Source organism: Homalodisca vitripennis, chromosome X, assembly GCF_021130785.1.
Source record: "Homalodisca vitripennis isolate AUS2020 chromosome X, UT_GWSS_2.1, whole genome shotgun sequence".
Taxonomy (NCBI): Eukaryota; Metazoa; Arthropoda; class Insecta; order Hemiptera; family Cicadellidae; genus Homalodisca; species Homalodisca vitripennis.
The window spans coordinates 73,369,361-73,394,282 of record NC_060215.1 but is presented as its reverse complement, the minus strand read 5'-3'; the positions used below and the strand labels follow the sequence as shown (position 1 = coordinate 73,394,282).

Sequence of the window (24,922 nt, the reverse complement as noted above, 5' to 3'; positions counted from 1 at the left end):
ACATGTTTGTTAGAGTATATTATACACAGCATCATAGAAGATAGGGATATACCTTTATGCACTTCTTAAGTATGCGATGAAGAGATATAATGATAGAAGAAGCTGTTTTGATAAATGAGTGATGAGTTCTGGGTTACCAATTTCATTTACCGAATCAAACTTTAGTCCATATTTTTAAAACTGTATCTTTAATACATAATACTTAAAAAAGACAAGGTTGATTTTATAAGATAATCACTGAAATATGAGATGATGAGTTTGAACCACACAAACTCAGGTTCTGGGTATACTACTGGGATTTAGGGAAATGTGATATTATTTTCAAAATGGTTGATTAAAAATGCTTTTTATAGCTTGCATGAATTTTATAAATTTACAATGGATGAATTTACATAGTAACAACTTATGCTAGACACAATGCTACAAACCTACAATTGCATTACATAGATAATTTAGTTTTACAATTATAGAATTAATATACATTTTTAATATTATTAAAGAGTATTTTTTATAACATTTGTCACTGCTCATTGTAGTTGTTTTGTTATTTCATGGCAGTTTAGCATTAGTATTTGAAAGCTTAATGTGTCATAAATACAATTGGGATAGTTTAAATTCAGGTTACTGATATATAACCACTAATAATGTACATGATAAAAATGGCACCTCTTCTTGGATGAATAAGTGTTAAATGCCCCTAAACTAAAATGAAATTTTAAAATAAGTACTTTAGAGTATGAAACTGAGATTCATTTAAGCACGCCTGATTGATGATTCACTACAAGAACCTTAGAACTATGAGCTCTACAGATTAATGCAAACAATGTATACATAATAATTGTATACCTCACTAGGGACGGCTATTCTATCCTAGAAAACACTTTGAATATGACAACATATACAAGATTTCGATAACGTTAAAAATTGTATCAGATCTTCTACAGTTCTTTGGAAAAAGGGTAGAGGAATGATACATGGTAACCCAATTCAAGAGTAAAAATAACAATGGTTACAAAGAGTATTTAAGGCCTCAGTCATAACTTCCTACCCTCAACTTTAAGTTCTTTAGAATACATTATAAATAAAGGAATGTTATATAGGAATATAACAAATAAACAAAAATTGCAATTTGTCTAAGTGCTGATTATCAACCATCGACTGTCTTTAAATAATATTATGAAAATTGATCTTCTGTTTTCTCACATCACTACTACAACTAAATCTCCCAAAACAGAAAAATAATAAATCACCAAACAACATCTTCATATTATAACTCGAAGTATCAAACAATGAGAGGCATGAACATTATCTTCACAGTATATACAGTACATGCTGTGAATAGTTACATATGTTACTTTACACATCTTCAATTAAAGGATATTTAAAAATAAAGCTAGCCAAAGAGAAAACTGATCATTTCTTCACTGAGTCTATAATCATGAGATCCTCTTCAGAGTCGCTGTTGTCATCATATTCTATGTCACTCTCATCATGGTAAGCATGTGTAACTAGTTTCCTGCTCTCACTCAAACCTGTTCCAAATTATATTTACTTTAATACAATACAAAATACATGTTCAGAAATCTATAAATAAGTCAGTATCAATAAAAACTGCTTTTGAATATATAAACACTGTTAAAAGTGGCCAACAATGTAAACCAGCGATGAGACTGGAACATTTTATACAAGCTTTACATAACATGTTCCTTATAACTCCATACATTGAATGTTCCAAAAGGGTTATTCAATACAAGAAAAAGGCTACCATATTATCTCTTAAATAAACAAGAGTTGACAAACAGTATGTTGAGAGGAATGCCTAACAAGCCATTTTGAATTAATATAAATACACATTGACAATTCATTATTAATACAACAAAATACAGATTGTAAAACAATGCTTACATAATGTAACAAATATTACTTGTGTATTTTAATCAATAGAAATTGTGTTTGTTTTGATTACCTCACTAGATAATGGGTTATATAATGGTTTTTGTTTGTTGTTTTTTCTTTACAAATACAAGGTAAAACATGTGTTTTTGGACTGATCCATTATTATATAAAAATACTATGATACCATACACTACCACTTAATTCAACCACCCCTAAATTGAATTATTGGGAGGGTCCTATTCATGTTGGACCCTCCCCCAACTTTTCCACAGATTATTGCCTAGAGCGGGAATTAGACCCACTCTCTAGAGAATCTCATTGGTCAAATAAGCTTTAGACTACTCAGGTATAAGCTTAAAAAAAGATATTAAGGGTTACAAAATATCTACTACAAAGATTTTTCTAGGTAGTAGAATATAGTATTAAGGAGCGTTAAATAATTCTAAACCAATCATCAGTTAGAAATATATTAAAATTAATGGAAAATTCTAATGAAAGAAAAAGCAAACTAGATTTTCCATACTATTTATCACAATTCCGATATACTTCTGTACAAGAGCATAAAATTTCAGAATTTTAATACAATTGTAACTTGTTTTACAGCAGTGTTAATGAAATACAGTGAATTAAAACTGAGTACCAGTTTTAGACATTGCTTCATCACCAGTTTTATCACCAATAAGGAGTGTGGTTTGGCTTCAGTTATTGCAATGACTCTAATATGAGAATACCTAATCTATGTATTTCTTTGGTTTGTGTTTCTAACTATCTATGTCTCGTTTTTTATACTTCTGATTTAAACTTCTATGTACATTTCAATACATACTGAAATTTGCAGTGATTTTAAACCTCACTTTGTGAGTAGATAACTTACTACCTTAAAAGATATTTACTCACTTAGAGTAAATAATCCTTTAAATAATTTACCTCCAAGTGGAGTTTTGAATAATTCCTTTTCTTCATCATCGTCGAAAAATGAATTGCGTTGAGATAAGAGTGAAAACCCATCCTCAGAGAGTTTACGTCTTTTGCAGACTAAGTAACAGCCCAGGAATATACCAAGAAACATCATTCCCACCATTCCTAGAACATAAAATAAGGAAAATTTGTCATTATAACTATCCGTGTAATCATCATAGAAATATATTGACATGGATTGATGTGACAGAATAGTATATAAATATCATATTCTTTAAATTAGTATTGGATTTATTTATTTGCAGTCATTATATAAACTGTTTGAAAAGTGTAACTGTTTTTTATTGGCATGCTTATATTTACTTGTATTTGCCATCATTAAGTGAAACAAAAATCAGTAACACTACGTTTTGAGATCTGCAATCTGATCTCTTCTTCAGGTAAATAACTCAGGCATAGGTGGTTGGTCGACGAATGCAGACATACTGTGACCTGTATTCTGTAGTTCAGTTTTAATAATTAGTGTTATGTTTAGTATTTCTATTAAGTGCTTGTTTTAGAGTTAGTGAAGTTGACACACAACATGGTGGTTGTGATTCCTGACATAGGCACATCACAATGCTCTGGTATTATTTGTTTATTTTAACCTAGTTTGTTATTATGTATTAGATTAGTTATTTACCTGAAGAAGAGATCACATTGCAGATCTCAAAATGTAGTGTTACTGATTTTTTGTTTCACTTAACAATGGCAAATGTCCGGAAAAATCCTGTTTCCTTCACAATCCTTCCATTGTCAAAAATAAACTTCAAACATAGTATTTGTATTTGTAACACAATTTCACAACGAAATGTTGATTTTTACAAAGGCTTTGCACGTTAACAAATTTCAAATAGACATATTAACCATTTGTAAGGTATGTTTCTTTCCAAATTATATACTATTAGTTTTTGCTACAGAACTCTTGATTCTTAAGTCCAGAAAGAAGTAGTATATAAATTGGAAGAATTAAACAATTTCAAATTATTAATGTTCTAAGATATGGTGCACAGAGTGTGCTTTTGTTACAAAGACATACAACATTAAATATATACGTGTACTTGTCAATAAAGAGATTATTAATTGGAAGAGTTACAATCAAAATTTGGAATTTAAAAGGTAAAGCAAATGTAAAGAATATCTTATTTCACTACGTGAAGAAAGCCTATAAAACACACACACACAAACATATATACATATATGAGAAAGCACACTCACCCGGCAAATGAGAGACCGGGTTTGAGTCCCGGAAGAGCAATACTATTTTTTATTCAATGTTTATTGAAATAAAATTAGGCTATTGCCACTTATACAAACTTAATGAATATATATATATATATATATATATATATATATATATATATATATATATATATAGTTATCAAATAAAGATTATGTCAAATCAATGTTGAAGTGATTAATAACTATAAAACTCATGTTCTATTTCATTTGTTGTAAACTTAATGTGTTCCAAAATCATGTAATCAGTAGTTCTTTTCTTCTTTAAATAATAATAAAATATATTTATAAAATGAGACTGAGTCAGATAGTGCATATTTACAGTAATAATTAAAGTTACATGGTGAAGCCCTAGCATCAGACCTCAAAACTAATTGAAATAATTGCCTGGACCACAGCACACCTCATCCGTATGAATGATTTTTCTCCTGTGTAACTAGTACAATCAAAGGTAGTTTTTTTCAAAACATTCTCATAACACAAACTTGGTTAACTACTTATAAGAACACATACTTATTAATTGATAAAATTATAAACACTAGTTCAATCTCAATAACACTTACGATTAAGCACAGTGAGAAATACACAATGGCAAATATGGGTCATGTGATAAATAGTGTCAGCATGGCATGTTGTTTTTGTTTGTTCAGAGACAAAATTCAATAATGCTGGGCTCAAATATAGACAGAAACAAAGAAGATATAGTCCTGCATCTAAAAAACAATATGACTACTCGAGTGTTCAAATACTAGCCCCTAGAATGCAGCAGTTTACGAGCTTGCTGACGGTTATATATAGCACAATATGACTACTCGAGTGTTCAAATACTAGCCCCTAGAATGCAGCAGTTTACGAGCTTGCTGACGGTTATATATAGCACAATATGACCGAAAAGGGTTAATACATAGATTTTGAGAATATGAAATGTAATTTTTCAGGTGATTAAACACTCATAAACGTTTTTTTTTATAAACCTTTAATATTTTTTGTTGTTAAATATTTGTTTATTATTTTTGATATACAAAAATTATTGACTACTATTATTGTTTGTTTATTGTTGTTCAGTCTTTTTTTTAACACTTTACATCTATATTTTTGTTAAATATTACATAGTTTTACCTCAGGTTATAATTATTTGTTATTATAACAAAAGGTATTTTATGCTTACCTATTAATGGCTTTAAAGGTTAATTTAAAAACTGTATGTACCTAAAAATAGTACAAGATTTTACTACTTTTAGTATTAGGATTTATATATTTGTTGACAACAAAAACCACTCTTACAGATTAAAGTAATATACACTTTTGAAATAATATTTTGTTCATGTCCCTTGTTTTCCTGCACAGTTCTTCATGTCTTTAAATCATGATAGAAATGAGGTGTACAAACAAAAAATATTTGTTGTGTTATATGAATACATAACCTATGACAATGATATTGTTTGAACTGAAAGAAGTTGGTACCTGCTAAAAATATGAAGACCAGTCTGGGCAAACCCATGACTTGTTGATCTCGAGTCAGCTTGAAGACAACTTTACTTGCAGCATGAGACATAACTGACACCAGTTTCGTGACACTGTTATAGCCTTCTGCCTCAGCATGTACAGTGTATTCACCTTAAAAAATGTATGATTGTATATATGTATACACATATATATATTTTATTATCTAGTTCTATAAATTGAGTACTACATATACATTTAATTAATTAATAATGTATTTAAAGATGATCTAATTGGATAGTCTTAATTTATGAATGTCATGAACAAACAGTTGTAAGGTATTTACTACACATAAATAACAAATATGTTGGTACTAATATAGTAATATTACAGTATTGTAGCAGCTAGTAACTCAGGTGTACAACCTGATCCTAAATACAGATTTTGATTTAGTATAGCGCAAAGTGTCAAAGGTTGCAGATTTTTTATATTGTTGTATTTCAATAATTTGTAAACATTTTCAGTTGTTTTCCTACAAATAAAAAATTTTTATTTTGTTTACTTGTCTTGTAATAATAAACAGTGACACACTTTGTATAAGTAATACCAAAATAAACTTCTAATTTAAAAATAAATTTCACTGTTAGACTTTCATCTCAGTATATTCTGAACCATCATTCACATGTGAGCTAATAATTCAGTTTCTCTAAGAAATTTATTTTTGACATACTCAAATTATGGTTGACTGAAACCATTCTACCCAACTAGATAACTAGTAATGTCGGCGATTTATACAGTGTATTTTGAAGATACAATAAGAGTGTGAATTCTCTGAATCTACATAAGAAAGAGTTACAACAATGTGATTTACTTTTCGTTAAAAGTTCTTTCTGGATATTTGCAACCAAAGCTTCAGTATATTTTCAATTACACAAACTTAAAAAGTATGTCCCATTAGGAATAATGCAGAAAAATATTTTATTTTCTAACTTTAAAAGACAGATTATTAAAAGCTGTGGTTGATCCTTAAAACGTGTATTGGTCTGAATTATCATGGTGGAAATCAGTGACATCAACACTCTCATTTTTTAGTCTAATCCTCAATGGATGTACAGTACAGTTTGAAAGTTTTATAATATGCAATAAAATTGACAAAACCCCACATGTGACTTTTTTAATTTGGAAAAGGTTTGTCTGGTCAAAATTTACAGGCATATTTAATTTCATACAGAAAAAGGTTGTTGGAAATTCAAGAAAGGGTAGATTAATGCAAACTACCAAAAAAATAGAAGGTTGGCTGAAGCTGTGAACATTCATTCATTCTTAAACTATTTTGTAACTGAAGTTTTGAGCATCATGTTATTGTAAACCTCAATGCCTTTAGTGTAAATCTTAATTAGACAAGGTTTTCATCCAAAAGCAGATCCCACCGCATATCTCACACTTACTGGAATCATCAATTTTGTCACACATTTTAAGTCCCACAGTTTAACAATAAATGTCTGTAGGCAATCATTTGGCAGACTTTTTAAATAGTTGTACTTTACAGATGATAATCTACTTCCATTTTACAGTTTAACATGAATATATTTATTACCTTGAGCCAAGGGTATCCAGAAAAACCCCTCCGTATCTGAAGATCCAGAGGTATTTTGGACTTTAACATTTGCATTTGGAACTGGGTGACTACCAGAGTCTATGACATATCCTATAACAAAGTAACATTTTGTTTTAAATTGAAAATTTAAATGTTTAGTATCATTTAAAAATAACATAAGAAAGAAAACAAACATAAACAAGACCAGATAGAGAAATAAATTAGGCTTGGGGTTGATAATAAGGCGGTGATAGTCTTATTATTTGAAATCAAAGCTGCAGCTACAAAATTTTCTGTATATCAATTGTAGAATGTGATTTGGAATATTCAAAGTGTTTTGGCCATGTGGTATTTTTGTGAGTATTTATTTCATATGTTTATCATATAAACTACAAATCTGAACCCAGAAAGTTATTACAAATGTAATTTGTAGTCATTTTTATTACAATGTATTTCCCTGAGATGTATCATTATGTCAGTGGATTTACTTCTCTTTACACATATAATATTACTTATGAAGTTTACACAAAGTAATACAAAGTGCAGTAGCACTTTAAAAATACTGAAGGAAGTTTTGTTGTACAAATAAATATTACTGGAACATTGACCAACAAAGACAGATATAAACCTTAATTTCTTTTCAAAAGGCCTGAAATATAAACTGGTCTATTGTTAGTACATTTGAGTTACCTAAATAACAGCAGGTCAATAATTAGTTCTACCATGATTATTACTTATTATATATCACAATAGTATTTTATTTGAATCACCAACCAATTGATGAATGATAGTACTATATAGAACGGGTCAAGTGTAAAAATAATACAAGTATTAACAAAAGAAAAGGAAAAAAAAAACGTTACTTACCACTAATACCAGTCAATTTTAAAGGTGTTTGGATGTCAGAGCTGTACACATTAACAGGCAGTCTTTTCATAACAACTGTGTATTCCAGCATCACCTTGGGTGTGACCACGACATCAACTAATGCTACCTCGTGATGTCTGCAAGTGAACTGAAAGCCACAATTCAATTTTCAAAACTAGAATATTCAAGGTAGTGAGAAAGAACAAAATCAAAACAAAACTAACTAACTCAAAGTTGGAAAGGATAACAGGATTTCAAACATTTGCTATCGTTATATGTTAAAAAAATTGTAACATTACGTTTTGAGGATTGAATTCTACCCTCTTCCTCAGGTGTCAAAAACCTAATATATAAACATATACTTAAAACCTAAAAAGCATGGCAATGGACTGCCACTTAAAAACATTAACATAACAAACTGTAATAACAATAATCAAAGTAAAATAAAAATGAAACTTGTTTATTAGCTTATCAAAATGGTGATGTTATGATAATGAAATAAGTTTCTAGGGTATAGATCTGTCTGTTTAACTGCATTTTAACCCTAGATTAGCCAGAGTATCTGTCAGACAAATATTTTGCTACTTCACACCACAATTGCACAACTTCCCTAGAAATTAAAAAGAACTGTTTTTATCTTTTAGATAAGGCTTAAAGAACATGTTTGTAATGACATGATGTTGTACTGCATCTGTAAGGGGTTTTTACATGACTCTGGATGACATTTAATTTAGAATTAGTTATTTGTACACGGGTTAATGAGGAAAATATTGTTGATTAAAAATATGTAGACTACCTCAGAAAAGCTTTACTATAAAACATTATTTTTATATAAACTCACCTGAAGCTGGTATGAACCAGGAGGTAGAATGATATTGTAATAAGCTAGGTTAGAAGTGACTCTATACTCATGTAAGGAGCTGTTGACCTGAATCCTGGCTTCTCTCATTACTTCCCCTCGATCATCAATCACACGCCCCTTCACACCTGGAAAAAGTAAAATTTACACTATGTCTACTAGTGTTTAGACTTTACTCTTCACACTGACCAATTCCTTCATTATAGTTTAGTACATCTGAATATTGTTTAGTAAATACTTAACACATATTCTATAAAGTATATACCTTTGATAGGTAAACACTTTAAATGTAAACATAGATAAGTTGCTCCTAATTTAAAAGTATTCAATAAAGCAACAATAATGATATGACAAACACGGAATTTGAATTAGACTGAAAAAGATGGTGGCCATTTAAAGATTTTGAAAATTAGACACAAAGCAAATAATTGTGCTTAGGAATTTTCAACACTTGAGATGGATTAAAAGTATTAAAAATAAATTAGACTAGGGAGAGCTATAAAACTATAGAGAAATTTTCTAATAATTAATTTAGGTTATAATCTCAATTTTAAAAACATAACAAAAATATGTGTTCATGAATAACAACAAATTCTATACCTACAATTTTGTTAATATAAATTAGTGCTATAAACCTAGGTTGTAGGACCAATCAAAGTAGTAAATGGATTTTGTTATTAATATGCTGCTTCATGATTCATGTGGAACTAAAGTGGAATACCTTGAGTGAAAGAGGAGAGCAGGCCCATTAAGGATGAGAGGGAAGACATCCAGAGATCCGGGACATCATGAATAGGAACAAAATGACAACAGCTCAATCTAGCTGACATCTGCATTAACAAAGTGTCAAAATCAATCCAAACTTAATTTATATCACCATTATAGTTATTAGTAGTAGTTGTCAAAGCTGATGATTAATTATAATAATAAAATTTATATAATAACATAAAGTAATTAATAATAAAAATAGTATGTAATAATCATTTAAGTGACAAATTAAAGCAAAATAAGAATTAATTTACAACCTAAAGAAAAAGTAAAGTAACGGATGTCTTATTTTGTCAGGCAAAATTAGGACAGGAGAGTGTGTTGAATATCAAATTGCTGCTTTTAGTTCTTTAGTCTTGAAAATGTATAATTACACAGAAAATTGTGTAGTTATATTACCAAAATACCAATCATAATAATAAAGTCTTGTATAAGAAGTGAAATTAAATCTGAAGAGCACAATGTATAACTTAAAAATATAATGCATAGTTATACATTATAGTTATACAATACACACAGATTAGGTTTTAACACAAAAATAAGTTACCACTTACTTACAAATTATTTTAATTAGTTATAATTATTATAAGCTACTTCAGCCATCTCAGTAGTGAGGATCTCTATTGAGAGGCCATAATATTTTAAGATTTAAATTGTGTTACCAATGTTTCAACATAGTGTGAGCCGGAAAATACACCGAAGATGGATATAACACAGATGGGATACACTGTCCCATGGAACATTTTTGAACTTAAGCATGTATTAAATGCACTAAGCAACCAGTAGATGATGTCAGATTTAAATTAAGATATAATATAATTTATATAAATCTGTATGATATTAACAGGTTCATAATTATAGGGAAAGTGAGTTCTGACCAAATAATGAAGGGCAGTCTAATTACAATGACCAATATTAGTTCAACGGGCAAGCCTGTGTGTCAAATGTCTGTAACTGATTGTCGCACTCCTGGAGGTTTTCATGCCAGTTTTAGGGAGGACAATATAAATCTATCACTACTAAATTTAAATGCCTCCCTTCTTAAGGCATCAAACTCATTTACAGTCTACCTGAAACACTAAATTTAGAAACCAATTCAAAAAAATTTTAAACCCAATTAAAACACTACCTGGTGTCTCGTGCTTTTTACTCAGTTGGCAAGTTCATGTAGCACACTCAGGATTGATATTCGTGGTAGTGGTGCAATCCTGGGAGTTGATCCCACAAATTTTGTATGTTTGTGTGTGTATGAATGTGTGCCTGTGTGGAACGGTTTGTAAGATAAATACCATGAAAAATTGGTATTATTGACTATGGCAATACAATTTAATATATATTGTCAACACAATAAATATATTCTACTCTATTCTAAATAATAATTTGGTTTTTATTTGAGTTTTTAAAACAGTGAAGGCCTAATTTACACACAAAACAATTCACACATTTTGCATATAGCTGAGGGGATGAAAACTTATTGCCTGCTTACAAAACATACAGGAAATTTAAAATTCTTGAAAATAGTTGTGAACAAGAAATTATACAAACCCAAAATGGAACGACGCTAAAATTAAAGCTCAAAAAGATCTTTTAGAAATAAATGCCAATTTCATGAAGTATCAAAAGCGACTACATGCTTCTAGACTTATATCCATAGTTGTAATAATCACCTTAATTTGTGTTTTAATTGTGTCTGTAGAGAAAATAAATTGTTACAAGTTTTACGACATTTTCAATCTTCACATACAGTTGCACACAAAACACTATTACTTTATTTGACTTGTTTATTTATTGTTGTTATAATTTCTTGTTATTAGAATTGATATATGTATATTGTTATTATTTTTATAAACACTTATGTACTTATTTATTTATTAGCTTGTGAATGTACGTGTATGTAGGCTTATCAATATGGTTTTAATATATTAAACTTGGATCTGGTATGAGCTGGGAGTCTGTTGTTGGCATACAGTTTAGTTTCATATTGTATAAACTATATACTAAATAAACACTTATAACACAAATAACAGTAATAACAAGATTTAATATATTCAGCATGTTATTTTGATTGGTAGTTGTGTTGTTTGTAAATTATATAACAAGTATGCTTTAGTTTAGGTAAGGAATAATAGTTATTCAACTATTTGAATAAACAAAGAGAAAAATTTGATTGTTAATATAATGTGCTGCAGCCGACCAAAGTACATAGAAAATTTTATGTTATAAGTGAACAAATTTTTTTATACGTGCTTACTGCACTTGACAATATAAAATTCCTCTAATATATGATGGAAATAAAGATTTTTTAACTGTGAACATTAGATACTCTATAATCTTGTTTAATTGAATTGCCTCTCTTCAACTAACTAAATCACTCTCAACAACTAATGTATTTTATATTTTTTATGCCCTCTACACTAATCTCTGTTCTCTTTCTTTAAATTCTCGTTGGAGAATTTTATTCTCCAACATTTTTAATATTTAAGACTTGGATCACTGATTGGCTGCTCCACACTGATATTGACCCCGAGACGTTGAGCTTGCCTGGCTGGGGGAAGACCTGACTAGAACCCCCCTCCCTTCACTATTTGCTAGTTTCGGGGTATATTCCATTATAATATATTTGCTGTCCATACTGTTGAGTTGATCATATCCACATCATAATAATTTTTGGCTTGTAACTCAATCATAATAAAAAATTAATCTTTCACACATAGTTAAATTTTCTTTTTCTTACTTTTATTGACAACATTTCAAACAACTCATGCCCGTGCATAGGCTATGCTGCCCATGTAGGCATTCCTTCAAATATAAGTTTTGTCAATAATGTTGTCATATTATATAATATAAAGTTCTCCTGTCTTATTTAAATATCTGATCTTATGTTTAGTTTATTGTGTTCATTGTGATGTAATGCTAATGAAGGAAGAAATGTATTTTATATGAGTTAATAAGACAAGCATGACAAAAGAACAACATATACAAAAATATACTTACAATAATTGATCTAGTCTGAATGTAGAGATTATTCAATAAACTTAATTTCCAATCCTTGCTTGAATCCATAGAACATTCATCTGAAGGCTGTAACAGCAACATATTGTAATAAGTATCATGAATATGTTTAAATTTAGGAAAACTCATACACATATCAGAAACTACAAAACCATTCACATTTGTCATCTAATAAAATTTATCTATATGATTTATTAATTTTATTTTAGTTCTCAGCTGCTTACACAATGAACTTGCTGTTCACTAAATTAGTTTAATTACTAAGTAAAATAAATAACTGCTGTTTGTGACTACAAAATCTGATACGGAAGTTAAATAAAACAACTTCATATATAATATCTTCGAACATCTGCAGTCTGAAATATTCTTTTGATGGAAGCATATAATATTTACAATTACAACATGCTGGGAGTGGATAAAGTACAGGAAGAAATAAACGTTAGTAATTTTACTATTTGTCGTTTGTGGTTAACATTAAAAGGTGAGAAGTAATATTAAGCCTATATAATATGAATTTAACTTTCCAAAATATATTACATTACCCTTATCTACAAATATATTGGGATGCAACCTTTTTCAAGAAAAGTGTTACTGTAGGTATAAGATTTCTACAATATTTGAAAAAAGTTCCAGTTGTACTGATAATCTTGCACTAATAAAACCCAAATTTATGATAAAGGTGCAACTTTAGTTTAAAAGACTGCAGGTTTCCCATAGTGACTTACCAGATGTTGACACTGTTTTTCTAGGCTGAAAACTTATTGTGATAATTGTTCATACATAGGTGGTGGTGGAATTAAGTGTTAAGAAGCGATTTCTGCTGGGGTACTTTAGCACAAACTGATTTAAAATTAAACAAAATGTTTTGATCAATTGATAATTGACAATTACAATCAATAATAATAAAACAAACAAAAATTATATATTAGAAAATGTTGAATTTGTTTATACTAGTGATAGTACGATAAACCTTTTTTCCAATGCTCCAAGATTCTACATTTACAATGTTGTTTAATTTAATTTTGTAATGTTTAATTTACTATAGTTTAAAATGTTTCTTGTGCCACTTATTAGCAAATTGAAATAGTGCTTGCTAAATATAAGACATTATAGTAAGTTACCATTTTTAATCTCTTTATCTCATTTGTTAGAGTTAATATAACTTTTGTTTGTGTATCTGAAGGATTTAACTGCAACAAACTAAAATATATTTTTGTACTCCTTCCAGTGCTTACCCATGTTGACCTCCACCAAAACTAGCTTGGCAGATGAAGAGTTCCTTTTTAAAAAGCTTTGTCTACCAAATTCATAAAAAATTTGGTTATTTTCTTTTACGGTTAAAATTGGCTTTCACCTCCTGGAAAATTTTAATATTTATACTGATACAATTATTCACTAAAACTAAAATTACTTACTTGGAAAGGAATCTCATTTGTACCAGAGACGAAGGCATGAGTGAACATTTCGTATACTTTTTGTGTGACTGAGTCAATTGGCTTTGGTGACCTATAAAAGGAGTTATACTTTGAAAATCTGTTTCTGGAAACTAATAAAACACATTTCAAAAATCAAATAAAATTATTTTAAACTAAAATAAACCAATACACCGGATTATGAAACGACATGACAGAATATAATGAAAGAGTTATCGCACAGTTGGACAGAGAAACAGAGGGACTGCCTTTTGACCCCAAAATCAGTAATTTCTTTCTCCAACCAAGAGGAATATATGTACCAAGTTTCAAGTCTCTGAAACCTTTCTATCAAAAGTTTTTACACATACAGACGGATGACTTGATTTTAAAAAAGCTCTGTTGGATCCTTAATAATTTAAATATTATACCCACTAAGAACCTCTATTTGCAGTAGGTTTAACAATTGGTTTTGGTTTGATATTGTATTGTAAAGAACACTAAATAATAATAATATTGTTAGAGAGTAGTAGAAAATCTATCAAAGTTTACATGCTCTCACACAAGCATTCCTGTGCATTTCTGTTCAAATGAGATGGCTTTTGAGTATTAACGCAAACATAAGTTTCGGGAGCTGGCAATAATGTTGGCATATCTCAAGATTATAAATAAATAAACCATGCTTTTTAGCAGAAGGATACCTGCAACGTAACAATACAATATAAGTGCGGTCAATATGTTATATAAATCAGGCAAGGATGACATCTGTGTCACTGACACTTACATTACATTCATATTACTTACTTACTAACATAGTAAGTGGAGTGCTGATGTTAATGGTTTAAACAACATAATTTTAGGCAGGTAATGGACAACCAATTTCCATCAACCCTAATTTGGTTTGCATCATAGAGCATTGGCTTAGGAATGAGGAAGAATTGTTTGCCTTTCCATCTGGATATCATTGTGCCAGTGCATACAGTAGAAATAATCATATTGGGGGGACTCACTCGTGTTTGTTCACAACTCATTAGAGTCAAGAGCCTGCGATCAATAGTTTCTGCTATGAATTCCATTTTGAAGTATCTGCTAACTTCATAGATGAATTAAGCATAATAGCAAAGATCCCACAATTTTCCTTAAATCTTTAGAAGATTTATTGAACTACTTTTCAAATTGGAGCAACTACACTATAGTGATGGGAGGCGATCTAAACTACAAATTTGATGTAACAAACGATAACGAAACTGCTCTTGCTCTCCAAAATCTTTTAAGACAATATAATTATTATTACCTGAATCACAGCCCTACAAGGCGTTTTAATTGCCTGGTCAATATCTCTGCAAATAACAGAATTTGTTTAGGTTATCCTACCGGACAAATTTTAGATTTTCCCTTCTCAGATCACAATAGTATTCTTGTGAATCTGGGGAGTATCACCAATTTCAAAATCCAAGAAAGTCAGTTACATATGACTATTAGCCTGAAAGCTGTTCTTCATAAACACTCACTGAATGAGCTTAGCACAAAATTGGCCTCTTATGACTGGGACAATTTAATTTACTGAAACAACCATAGTTCACACACATTTTTCAACAAATTTGGTCTGAGCTTAACAACACTTTATTATATTTTAAAAGACTGACAAAATCTGACTCAAACAAATAAAAAAATAAGAAAATGAATGGTATAACCATGATTTGGCTAAAATGAAGGCAAATCTTTTGTATTACCAAAGTATACAAAAAAATGATGTTAAGACAGCACTTAAAAACAAGTACAGAGAAGTTATTGCTTCAGCTAATCGCCAACATAATGAAAATTATATAAATCAGAGCAATACTAAGTGTAAAGCTGCGTGGAAAATTGTCAACAGCAACACTCGTCTTTCAGGTACCAATTGCAATAGTATCAACATTACTCCTGATATTTTTAATAATTTTTTCATTAACTCTGTCTTAGAAATTAAAGACCCTTTGGGAAATTCCTCTCATGTTGCAAAAGAATGCTTGCAAAAATTTAATATTAAACTACCACTAGAAACCTTTGAATGGACAGATATCAGACCCGAGGATATAATCGAATCTGTTAAAAACCTAAGCAACTCTGACAGCAGTGACATATACAACATGTCCAATATTGTTTAAAACAAAAAAGTATTATAAGAATTGTTGTCCCTATTACAATATGTTTTAATCTATTTTTAAATGAGAGCTATTTTCTTGAGGAACTTAAAATTTCAAGAGTTTGTCCAATGTTTAAGATGGGTTCAAAAAATAACCTGAAAGTTATTGCCCCATCTCTATAGTTCCGATTGTTGGTACACTCATTGAAATTCTGGTTTATAAGCAAATTTTTTAAACAAACAACCTTCTAAATTCTAGGCAATTCGGTTTTAGGAAAAATAAATCTACCTTTCAAGCCCTAGACAAATTAGTTAGCTGTCTCACAAGCCTTTGAAGAAAAGGCAATTACTCAGGCCACTTTCTGTAACCTTTATGTGTATACTATGGGTTGGGCTGTTTACCTCTCTCATTTCTAGAATCCTATCTAAGCAATAGAAAGCAAAAGGTTTATAACAATGGTAACTGGTCTCAGGAAGTAAACGTCACATATGGCGCCCCCCAGGGATCCATACTAGGTCCTTTGTTATTCTCGGTCTGTATTACTGACTTGCTGTCGTCAGTCTCTGCCAAAACAGTCTTGTAAGCAGACGACTCAACATCTTTAATTACAGGCAATAGCAGTGAGGAACTGAACATTCTAACACAAAATACTTTATTAGAAGCTACAAGCTGGTTTAAAAATAATGGTTTCCATCTACAAGTATCTAAAACTCAAAATATCCTGTTCAGTTTACGAAAATCTGTAAACTCTCAAAGCAATCTGTCTAATCATGCTAAATTCTTGGGAATCTTTACTGACAGAAATTTAAATTGGGATGATCATATTAATTATCTTTCAACTAAGTTGTCTAGAGTAATTTATCTTCTCAGACAGCTTACAATCTGTGTTAATACAAATTATGTGAGAACGGCTTATTTTGCCTTTTTTTTAATCCATTATAAGGTATGGACTAGTAGTATGGGGCAATGCAAGTAAGATTAATAATATTCTTATCCTTTAAAAAATCTATAAGAATTATTACTAACTCATAGCCACTTGAACATTGTAAACCTCTTTTTACTATTTGTAAAATTCAGACTATAATAAACCTGCATCTCTTTAATCTTATGAAATATATCTTTCTAAATCGTCAATTAGTAAAGCCCAGCAGTATAAAACACTCTCACAATACCAGGAATAAAATGCTGCTTCTATTAATTTTAATAGATTGAGCAAAACTCTTGAAAGCCATTATGTTATTGTAGTGAGGGTATACAACCACTTGTTACCCTTAGTCCTAAAGTACAATAAAAAAATATTTTTTAATAAATATTACTTATGGCTGTTAGATAACCTATTTTATGCACTGAGTGAGTTCTTCCGATTAAAAAACCTTTTATTTTAAATTCCCCAATGCTACTGGCTGTATTTGAGTATTGTATTTGTGTGTTTGCATATAAAATATAGATAATATAAGATTTATGACTGACTTGGCTATATTTATAATGAAAGCTGTAATGAGACTTTGTCAATGATCTTTATTTTATGGCAATACAAAATTGTTTATTGATTGTTGATTGATTGAACAATCGAAGTCACTCTGTCTCAAAAATAAATGTTGAGACCGTAATTGTTTTTAAATGTTTACAGAATCTGTGATGTTGTAAAATGAAGTTCAAGAGAGTTTAGTTTTATATCTGAGTTGTTTAGGGGAATCACCACTAGTATTTTGCATGATAGCCCTATTAACATGTTCACTATGACGTTTACCCCATTGGGTACACGCGATCTTTCACAACTGCAGTCATGTACCCGATCAGGTACACACCAGGCTTTCGTAAATTGTGTTGTGCACCCGAAGGGGTACACATTGCCATGAATTTGCTTATTATGTTTTTATTATTTGCCTGTCTTGGTGGTTTGTCAAATATGATCCAGCGCTTAAATAAATACCTTAGACTATCGTGTACGCCGTCAGGTGCACAATTGCTCAATTTTTAAGGTAAATTAATTTTTTAGGTACCATTTGGAAGTACACAAAAACCATTGAAATAATTTGTTTGCGCAAAATTGCTAAGCCTGTATACATTTCTCGTATACTTAGATATTTAACGTAAAAAAACGATTTTTTGCCATTATTATTGAAAAATTCAATGGCAAATAAAATAGTCAGGAAATAAGCCGTCATTATGATTGTGTTAACTTAAGAAAGTGTAATAAGACACCTACTGAAACCACAAAGCCTTCAGAAGTTCAGGTAGTTTGTCTAGCTATCCCATGTGTGGAAGTTTAACAGATTGTAAAACAGTCAGTATTGTGGATAATAGTGCCCTTCCAGGATACCATTGCCTGTTTTCACCCTATTTTCTTAGAATTTGTTTTAATTTTCATGGCTGGCAACTTAAGATATAAAACTATATTTGAAAAACTTAGATGCTATGACAATTTTGTTTATAACAATTATCGGTATAAAAGTGGTTTGAGTTCACTTAAGTTTGTATAATCTTATTCATGGGGCATTAAAAAAACAAAACACTTACACTATAGTAGTTGGCCCTCCACCTTCCAAGATGACTATTACATCAAACTTCTCTGCGTTGAGAATAGAAAGGAATAGGTTAGCATATTGGTTCTTGATTGTTTGATTTGAGAGTATTGCAGAACCAACTTTGTTGAGGGAAGCATCCATTAGACATTTCATGTTATGTTGAAGAGATGTATGTATCTCATCAATCTGAAAAAAAAACAACAGAAAAATAAAAACAAAGCTGATAAGAAAACTAACTGTACACTATAAGTTTCAAACGTAAATTAGACACAATACCTTGTACTGAAAATATTTGAAGTGTACAGAAACTGCATTTTACACAAATACAAAAAAAAAAAAAAAACACACACACAACAAAATGTATAAATTCAATACACACTAACCTCAGGGTACAAGTGTATGACAGAAGAGTTGAGTAGCTGAACAATGTGTGGAGGACTGTCCTCAAATCCTCTCACCAAGTGCCTAGCTAGGCGTATGCTCAACTCTCGACCTATTGGCTCTGTTGAAAACATTCCACCAATCACAGCAATCTTCACTTTCCATTCAGAAGGGCCTCCTACCTATCAAAACATACAAAAAAGATATGGGCAAACATACATAACAAGAAATCTCAGTTCATAAGCCAAATACTAAACTTATGACTCTTCATAGACAAGACATTAGGCCACATAAATACATAAAAAGAATCTTGTTTGGTCTAGGTTTGATTACAAATTATGTATTGGTCTACACAGGTGCAAAGGATTTATGTTTAAAAGGAAAACTACAAAATAAATCTTAAAATAAAAATATAATGAAATAGACTATGAGAAGCACTAAGAGATAACACGTTTAAAGATAGTATTGCTATGTACAATCCCTAGTTATCACTGAATGTTCATGTAATTTCAGAGTGGTTTGTGTGCCAAATGGAGTTTTGTAGAAAGCATTAATTTTTCAATGGTCATCTAGCTAATATTTTATCTACCCAGTATGTTGCTATTATCTAAATGTCAAAAACATTACGGATTTACTACTTAGAACTATTAGGGATGCTTTTAACGACTATATCTGGAGGAAATATAACTGCTGAACACATTCTGAAAAGTTGCTCAATTATTCTGGATTAAGCAAGTAGTTCAAGGTGGTATAATTCAATTAAGAATTGTTTTTTGTCCTTATAGTCTTATATTATCAATTGCAGGAAAACTATAACTGTTGAAAAATCTGTAACCTATATGAAGTTGTTGAAAATGAAATCTTATAAGGTCTCTTTTCTTCAGCCTGTCCTTATTCATATGAGGGTGAAACAAATATTAACTGGACTTTTCTTTAAAAAACTTGACAGATGAAGTGAGTGGTGCAATATCTTTATCTATGTTGGGTGAAGATATGTGAGGTGGGAAGGGGGCAGTATGGCTATTAGTAGCATCATGTCTGAGTAAGAGGTACACACATCTGTTGAACAACACATTACTGTCAAATTTTAGTTATGGGAGGGCATAACATCTGCTGATTAATTGTATCTTTACAGTTTGCTAAAATAAACGCTTTTGAGGACAAACAATTTTGCAATGGCCAAGAGTCAATGGAAAACTACAGCCATGCATGTTGACCTCAGAGCCAAACCCCAGAAAGCTGCCAGATTTTTGGGACTACACAGGCGTACGGCTCATTGATATTCTTCTTGAACTGTGTACAATTAACAATGCTTTCTATTGCCAAATGTTTGATACTGTGAAACTAAACTATTTCACAACAAAAAACGCAAGATGTGCATATTCAGAATGCAATTCTGCTTCATGACAGCACTTGACCACACTTAGCTGCACTGACTCTTAAAAAAAGTAAACTATATTCAATGGGAAACAATTGAACATGCACTCTACAATGCTGATATGTTGCACTTGTAATTTCCACACCTTTGGATGACTTACTGAAGAATTCAAAAGTCCCACTTTGATGATGATAAAGGAGTGGTGACACACGTGCCATCTACATTCTTTGATAATAGTTTTAAAAAACTTCTAATTTTGATTCTTTGGTGGGAAAAAATATGTCAATAAAAGAGGAGATTTGTGATATGTCCAAAAATAAGATGTGTTAAAAATTGTATTTTGAAGGAAAAAAGGATTTTTCCAGACATTACTGGAGAAAATTAGAAGAGTATGTAGAAAATACAACATTAGAAACGCTTTTAAAGCACACAAGTCTCGTAAAAACAAAACCAAAAAATGGCACACAGGATTCTAAAAACTGTGTTTACAGTATAAAATGTAGTTGCAATAGGGAATACATAGGCGAGACAAAAAGACCACTAAACGTAAGGATAAAAGAGCACAAAGAAAACATGAGGAAGGGTCCCACAGAAAAGTAAAAAATTGCAAACCATTGTTGGTCCGAAGACCATCATATGAATTGGGATGAAGCCAACATAATACACCGGGAACCACATTTCTTTAAAAGGAAATTAATAGAGGCAACATACATTAAATTGGCAGACCAACCAATCAGTAGAGATCAGTCGAGATTAGGCCGCTCTGGTTACAAATACTAAAAAATGAACTAAAAAGAAAACCAAAAGTATCAAACACATTAGATATTTGTAATAAACCAATGCGGAGTCACAGTATGGTTTCAAGAAGTTCATCTAGCATGAACCAATAATAAAAAAAGGGCCGATCCCTGTCTCCCTTCCTTTTTATTGCCACCATCTTGTTTCTGCTGTGACGACTGCCATTTGCTATTGGCCTTCGGTCAGTTGTAGGTGGTTGATTGACGAATGCACATGTATTGTGACCTGTATTCTGTAGTTCAGTTTAATAATTAGTGTTGTGTTTAGTTTTTTATTAAGTGCATGTTTTTAGAGTTAGTGAAGTTGACACACAACATGGTGTTTGTGATTCCTGACTTAGGCTTGTCACAATGCTCTGGTATGATTTGTTTATTTTAGACTAGTTTGTAATTAGTATGTGTTAGATTAGTTATTTACCTGGAGAAGAGATCAGATTGTAGATCTTGAATCGTAGTGTTACTGATTTTTTGTTTCACTGAACGATGGCAAATGTACGGAAAAATCCTTTTTCCTTCACAATCCTTCCATCGTCAAAAATAAACTTCAAACAAAGAAATTGTGTTTGCTCTACCAATAAATGTTCTAAAATAAAAGTCTGGTTAGTATAAAGTCTGGTACTGACCCTCGTACAAGTAACCCACCTACCTGTGTAAGCTTCATGTAATGTACATGTAGATGATGTAACTACAACCTTCACTCATCAAAGGATGACTATAAAATAGCATCTGCATGATGATCTTTTATAAATAGCAGATAGGTTCTCAACAATAGGATTAGTATTGATTTTCAACAAAATTTAAGTAATGAATTTATAAGAATAAAAAAAAGTAATGGTAAATACTACCACTACCTTTGCATATAAATATGAAGAAATTATAAATTACCTGATGAGAAACTTTGAGAGAAGGAATGCCGATGCCTGCAAAGTCACCAGTTCTATAGTACTGAGCTACCCGGGGCTGTGTCTGCTCTAGACGCTCCAACTCAGCAAGTATCTCTTCATCTCTTAGGTAATGGTCAGTAGCAAATACATTTTGTGTGATGCCAAAGTCATATGCGATTGCCCAACTGCGTGGATCATTACGGTCCAAAGTGAAGTTGAGTGAGACTCCTACAGTGTCGTTCAAAATCGTCACTCTCTGAGTATGGCTCAGATAGCTGTAATATACATTTCGTTGTCACAGTGTAATTGAACATTAACTCTTGCTACTTTACTTATGACTAATACTGACTGAATTTAATGTGTCCAAATATTGGTTACATATTCAAAACCACTTGCCAGCTCCAAACAGGATTAGGCAAATCTGATTGGATGTCTTAGATGTCGGACTGGGGTCTACCATGACCAAGGACCATGACAATCAGTGTTGTTGGGATATCAATCAGAGTGAGATTAATTTGAACCTCATTTCCTTGTTTCAGCCTTGTGTTATGTGCGTGACAAGATTTATAGCAGGCAATATATCTTTTTTTCTTGAGATTCTGATAGTAGCTGAGCTGGGATTCTGAGCTATACACATTCTAAATTGCTCAGAATATTGTTGAAATATAATTAATTTTCTTTATATAATTAATTACATTTTTTTGCTTTAATCCAAGTATTTTAAATTGTAATAATTGTGTTCTAGGCATCAAAATCTTAGAAATATCAAGACTAATTTGAAGTATGAAATATAAATGCAAACACTGACTGAGGATCTGGTACGTTATGGAATTGGACACTAAGAAGATGACAGCATCAAAACTTCTTCTAGCTATTCAGGATATATTAATGAAAGGATTATTAAGGTTCTAGAGTTTCATAATAAGAGGTAGCATGGCAGGGTCCTTGGAGGCAACTAGGAGCATCATTGGATGTGACACCAATCCCTACCACTTGGTGTGGATATTAACCATAGGTAAGAGTGTCTGCGAATACAATTCTAGTGATAACATGATGTAATAACACCCGTCTAAAATGAAACCTTGAAAACCTTTAGAAATATTATTCAAGAGCATACATAACATGTGCACAAATGACACAGAACCATCTTTTTATGATCACAATCATACTGTACTGTTTGACATTGAAACAACTGACCTTAGCATGATATTGAGTAGAGTTTCACAACTTATATACCAATTGGATGTTGTATCAAAAAGATCTACAGGTTTGTTTGGAAAATCAGGATTTGGCTGTTTGGTCTTATACAGTCTTAAACAAATGGTCGATAGCCAAAGGGATGGTGCTATCGTTTAAGTGATAAAAGCTGCCTTCCAAAGCAACAAATGGCCAAGCCAAGTGTGCCTTAATGAAACAACAATTTCAAATCTTTGGGAACAAGAGCAAGAAGGTTCTTTAACAAAAACAAGATACTTTCTTGGATACAAAGACAAAGAGGATATGGAGGGACTTTTGCAGCAGGATAAAAGACTCAAAAACCTTATTGTATTCTTAGACCAGTTGACCAGTTCATAAAGTCTTACTCTTTATGAGAAGCAGTGATGTCATAAGTGCCAGGAGCTAGAATACGCCAGTAGTCTCCATCCTTGGCTGTAGTCACTTTGTGATCAATTCCAAGGGCGGTTATGCTTGCATTTGCGATTGCATTTCCTTCCGTGCTTCGTACGAACCCGTGAACACCACGATGAATCTAAACATCAAATTATTTTACTAAGGTATCTAACAAATTTCTCAATTCTTTGGAAATCTTCTTAACTATGTGAAGATTTACTAGAAAGAGTGTAGTGACTAGGGAAATTAGTACTTATGTTTACACATAGCATCAGCATAAATTGCAATGGGTTCATCGATTCAATGATATACCAAACAGAAGTCTAATAAGGATCCTAATCAAGAATAGAATTCTTTTGACATTTCATGTTATTAAATAAATTACATTGGGCACAAAATTTAATTCGTACCATGTTTATAGTATTTTGTAGTTATTGGTGCTTTAATAGTCAAGATAAATCATGTTTTTAAAAGTTTGACTATTTTTATTTGATATAGTAAGGTGGATTTAGATGTTCACAGCTGTCTGTAGTTGGTATAAAACAAACAATTGTGGCTGTTTATTTTTAAATTTGTATTCTATTGGAATAAAATGGTTTTGTAGGCTCAAATAAGGGAGCCAAATGTCATAGGAGTAATAGAAAAAGATTTTAAAAATCTGTTATCTTTTCCAGAGGGCCGATATCCAGTGTGTTTACCCTAACATAATTGCAATTGGGCCGTATCCAATTTTGTATTAAGGCCACCAATACTGTAAACATACAGAATAGTTTAAAGTTATTTTTAACATTAATTTTTGTTTATAATCATAAAGAATACATTACAACAAATTATTACTTGCATTGTAGTATTGTATTTTGTTAGAGAATATAATTCTGAATATTTTAGTAACAGAAAAATAGTAATACCTTAAATAGGACCTGAAAAATAATTTGCTTTATACAAAATCAAACATAAACAAAGCGTTTTGCATGTGGTAGTATTGTAGACTTCAGCAGTTTTAAGAAATAATATTATTTTATTCAGGGTTTAACGGGTTGATCTATTGGTGTGGTATTTTATTAAGTCTAAAAGTCTGGAGGCATCAATCAATTTTGATAAAAACGAGAGTTTTGTACACCTTCACAATTTTTTTTGGTTGTTTTTAAAAGAACAATAAAATAAGAA

General features: G+C 31.0%; 1 protein-coding gene across 2 annotated transcripts in view; it reads right to left on the bottom strand.

The window, feature by feature from the left end:
- Positions 1–330: 330 nt before the first annotated feature.
- The window catches only part of LOC124369207 (carboxypeptidase D), a 95,874-nt gene continuing 71,282 nt past the window's right edge, over positions 331–24,922 (bottom strand). For both annotated transcript variants that reach the window (XM_046827044.1, XM_046827045.1), the window contains 13 exons: positions 23,728–23,894; positions 22,146–22,419; positions 19,088–19,267; positions 18,697–18,890; positions 14,054–14,144; positions 12,621–12,707; positions 9,580–9,688; positions 8,841–8,986; positions 8,000–8,147; positions 7,133–7,243; positions 5,557–5,709; positions 2,824–2,979; positions 331–1,532 (listed from right to left, as the gene is read on the bottom strand). In XM_046827044.1, the coding sequence (XP_046683000.1) occupies positions 1,414–1,532; positions 2,824–2,979; positions 5,557–5,709; positions 7,133–7,243; positions 8,000–8,147; positions 8,841–8,986; positions 9,580–9,688; positions 12,621–12,707; positions 14,054–14,144; positions 18,697–18,890; positions 19,088–19,267; positions 22,146–22,419; positions 23,728–23,894 (1,935 nt within the window). In that variant the 3' untranslated portion in view covers positions 331–1,413. The remainder of the gene's footprint in view (positions 1,533–2,823; positions 2,980–5,556; positions 5,710–7,132; positions 7,244–7,999; positions 8,148–8,840; positions 8,987–9,579; positions 9,689–12,620; positions 12,708–14,053; positions 14,145–18,696; positions 18,891–19,087; positions 19,268–22,145; positions 22,420–23,727; positions 23,895–24,922) is intronic.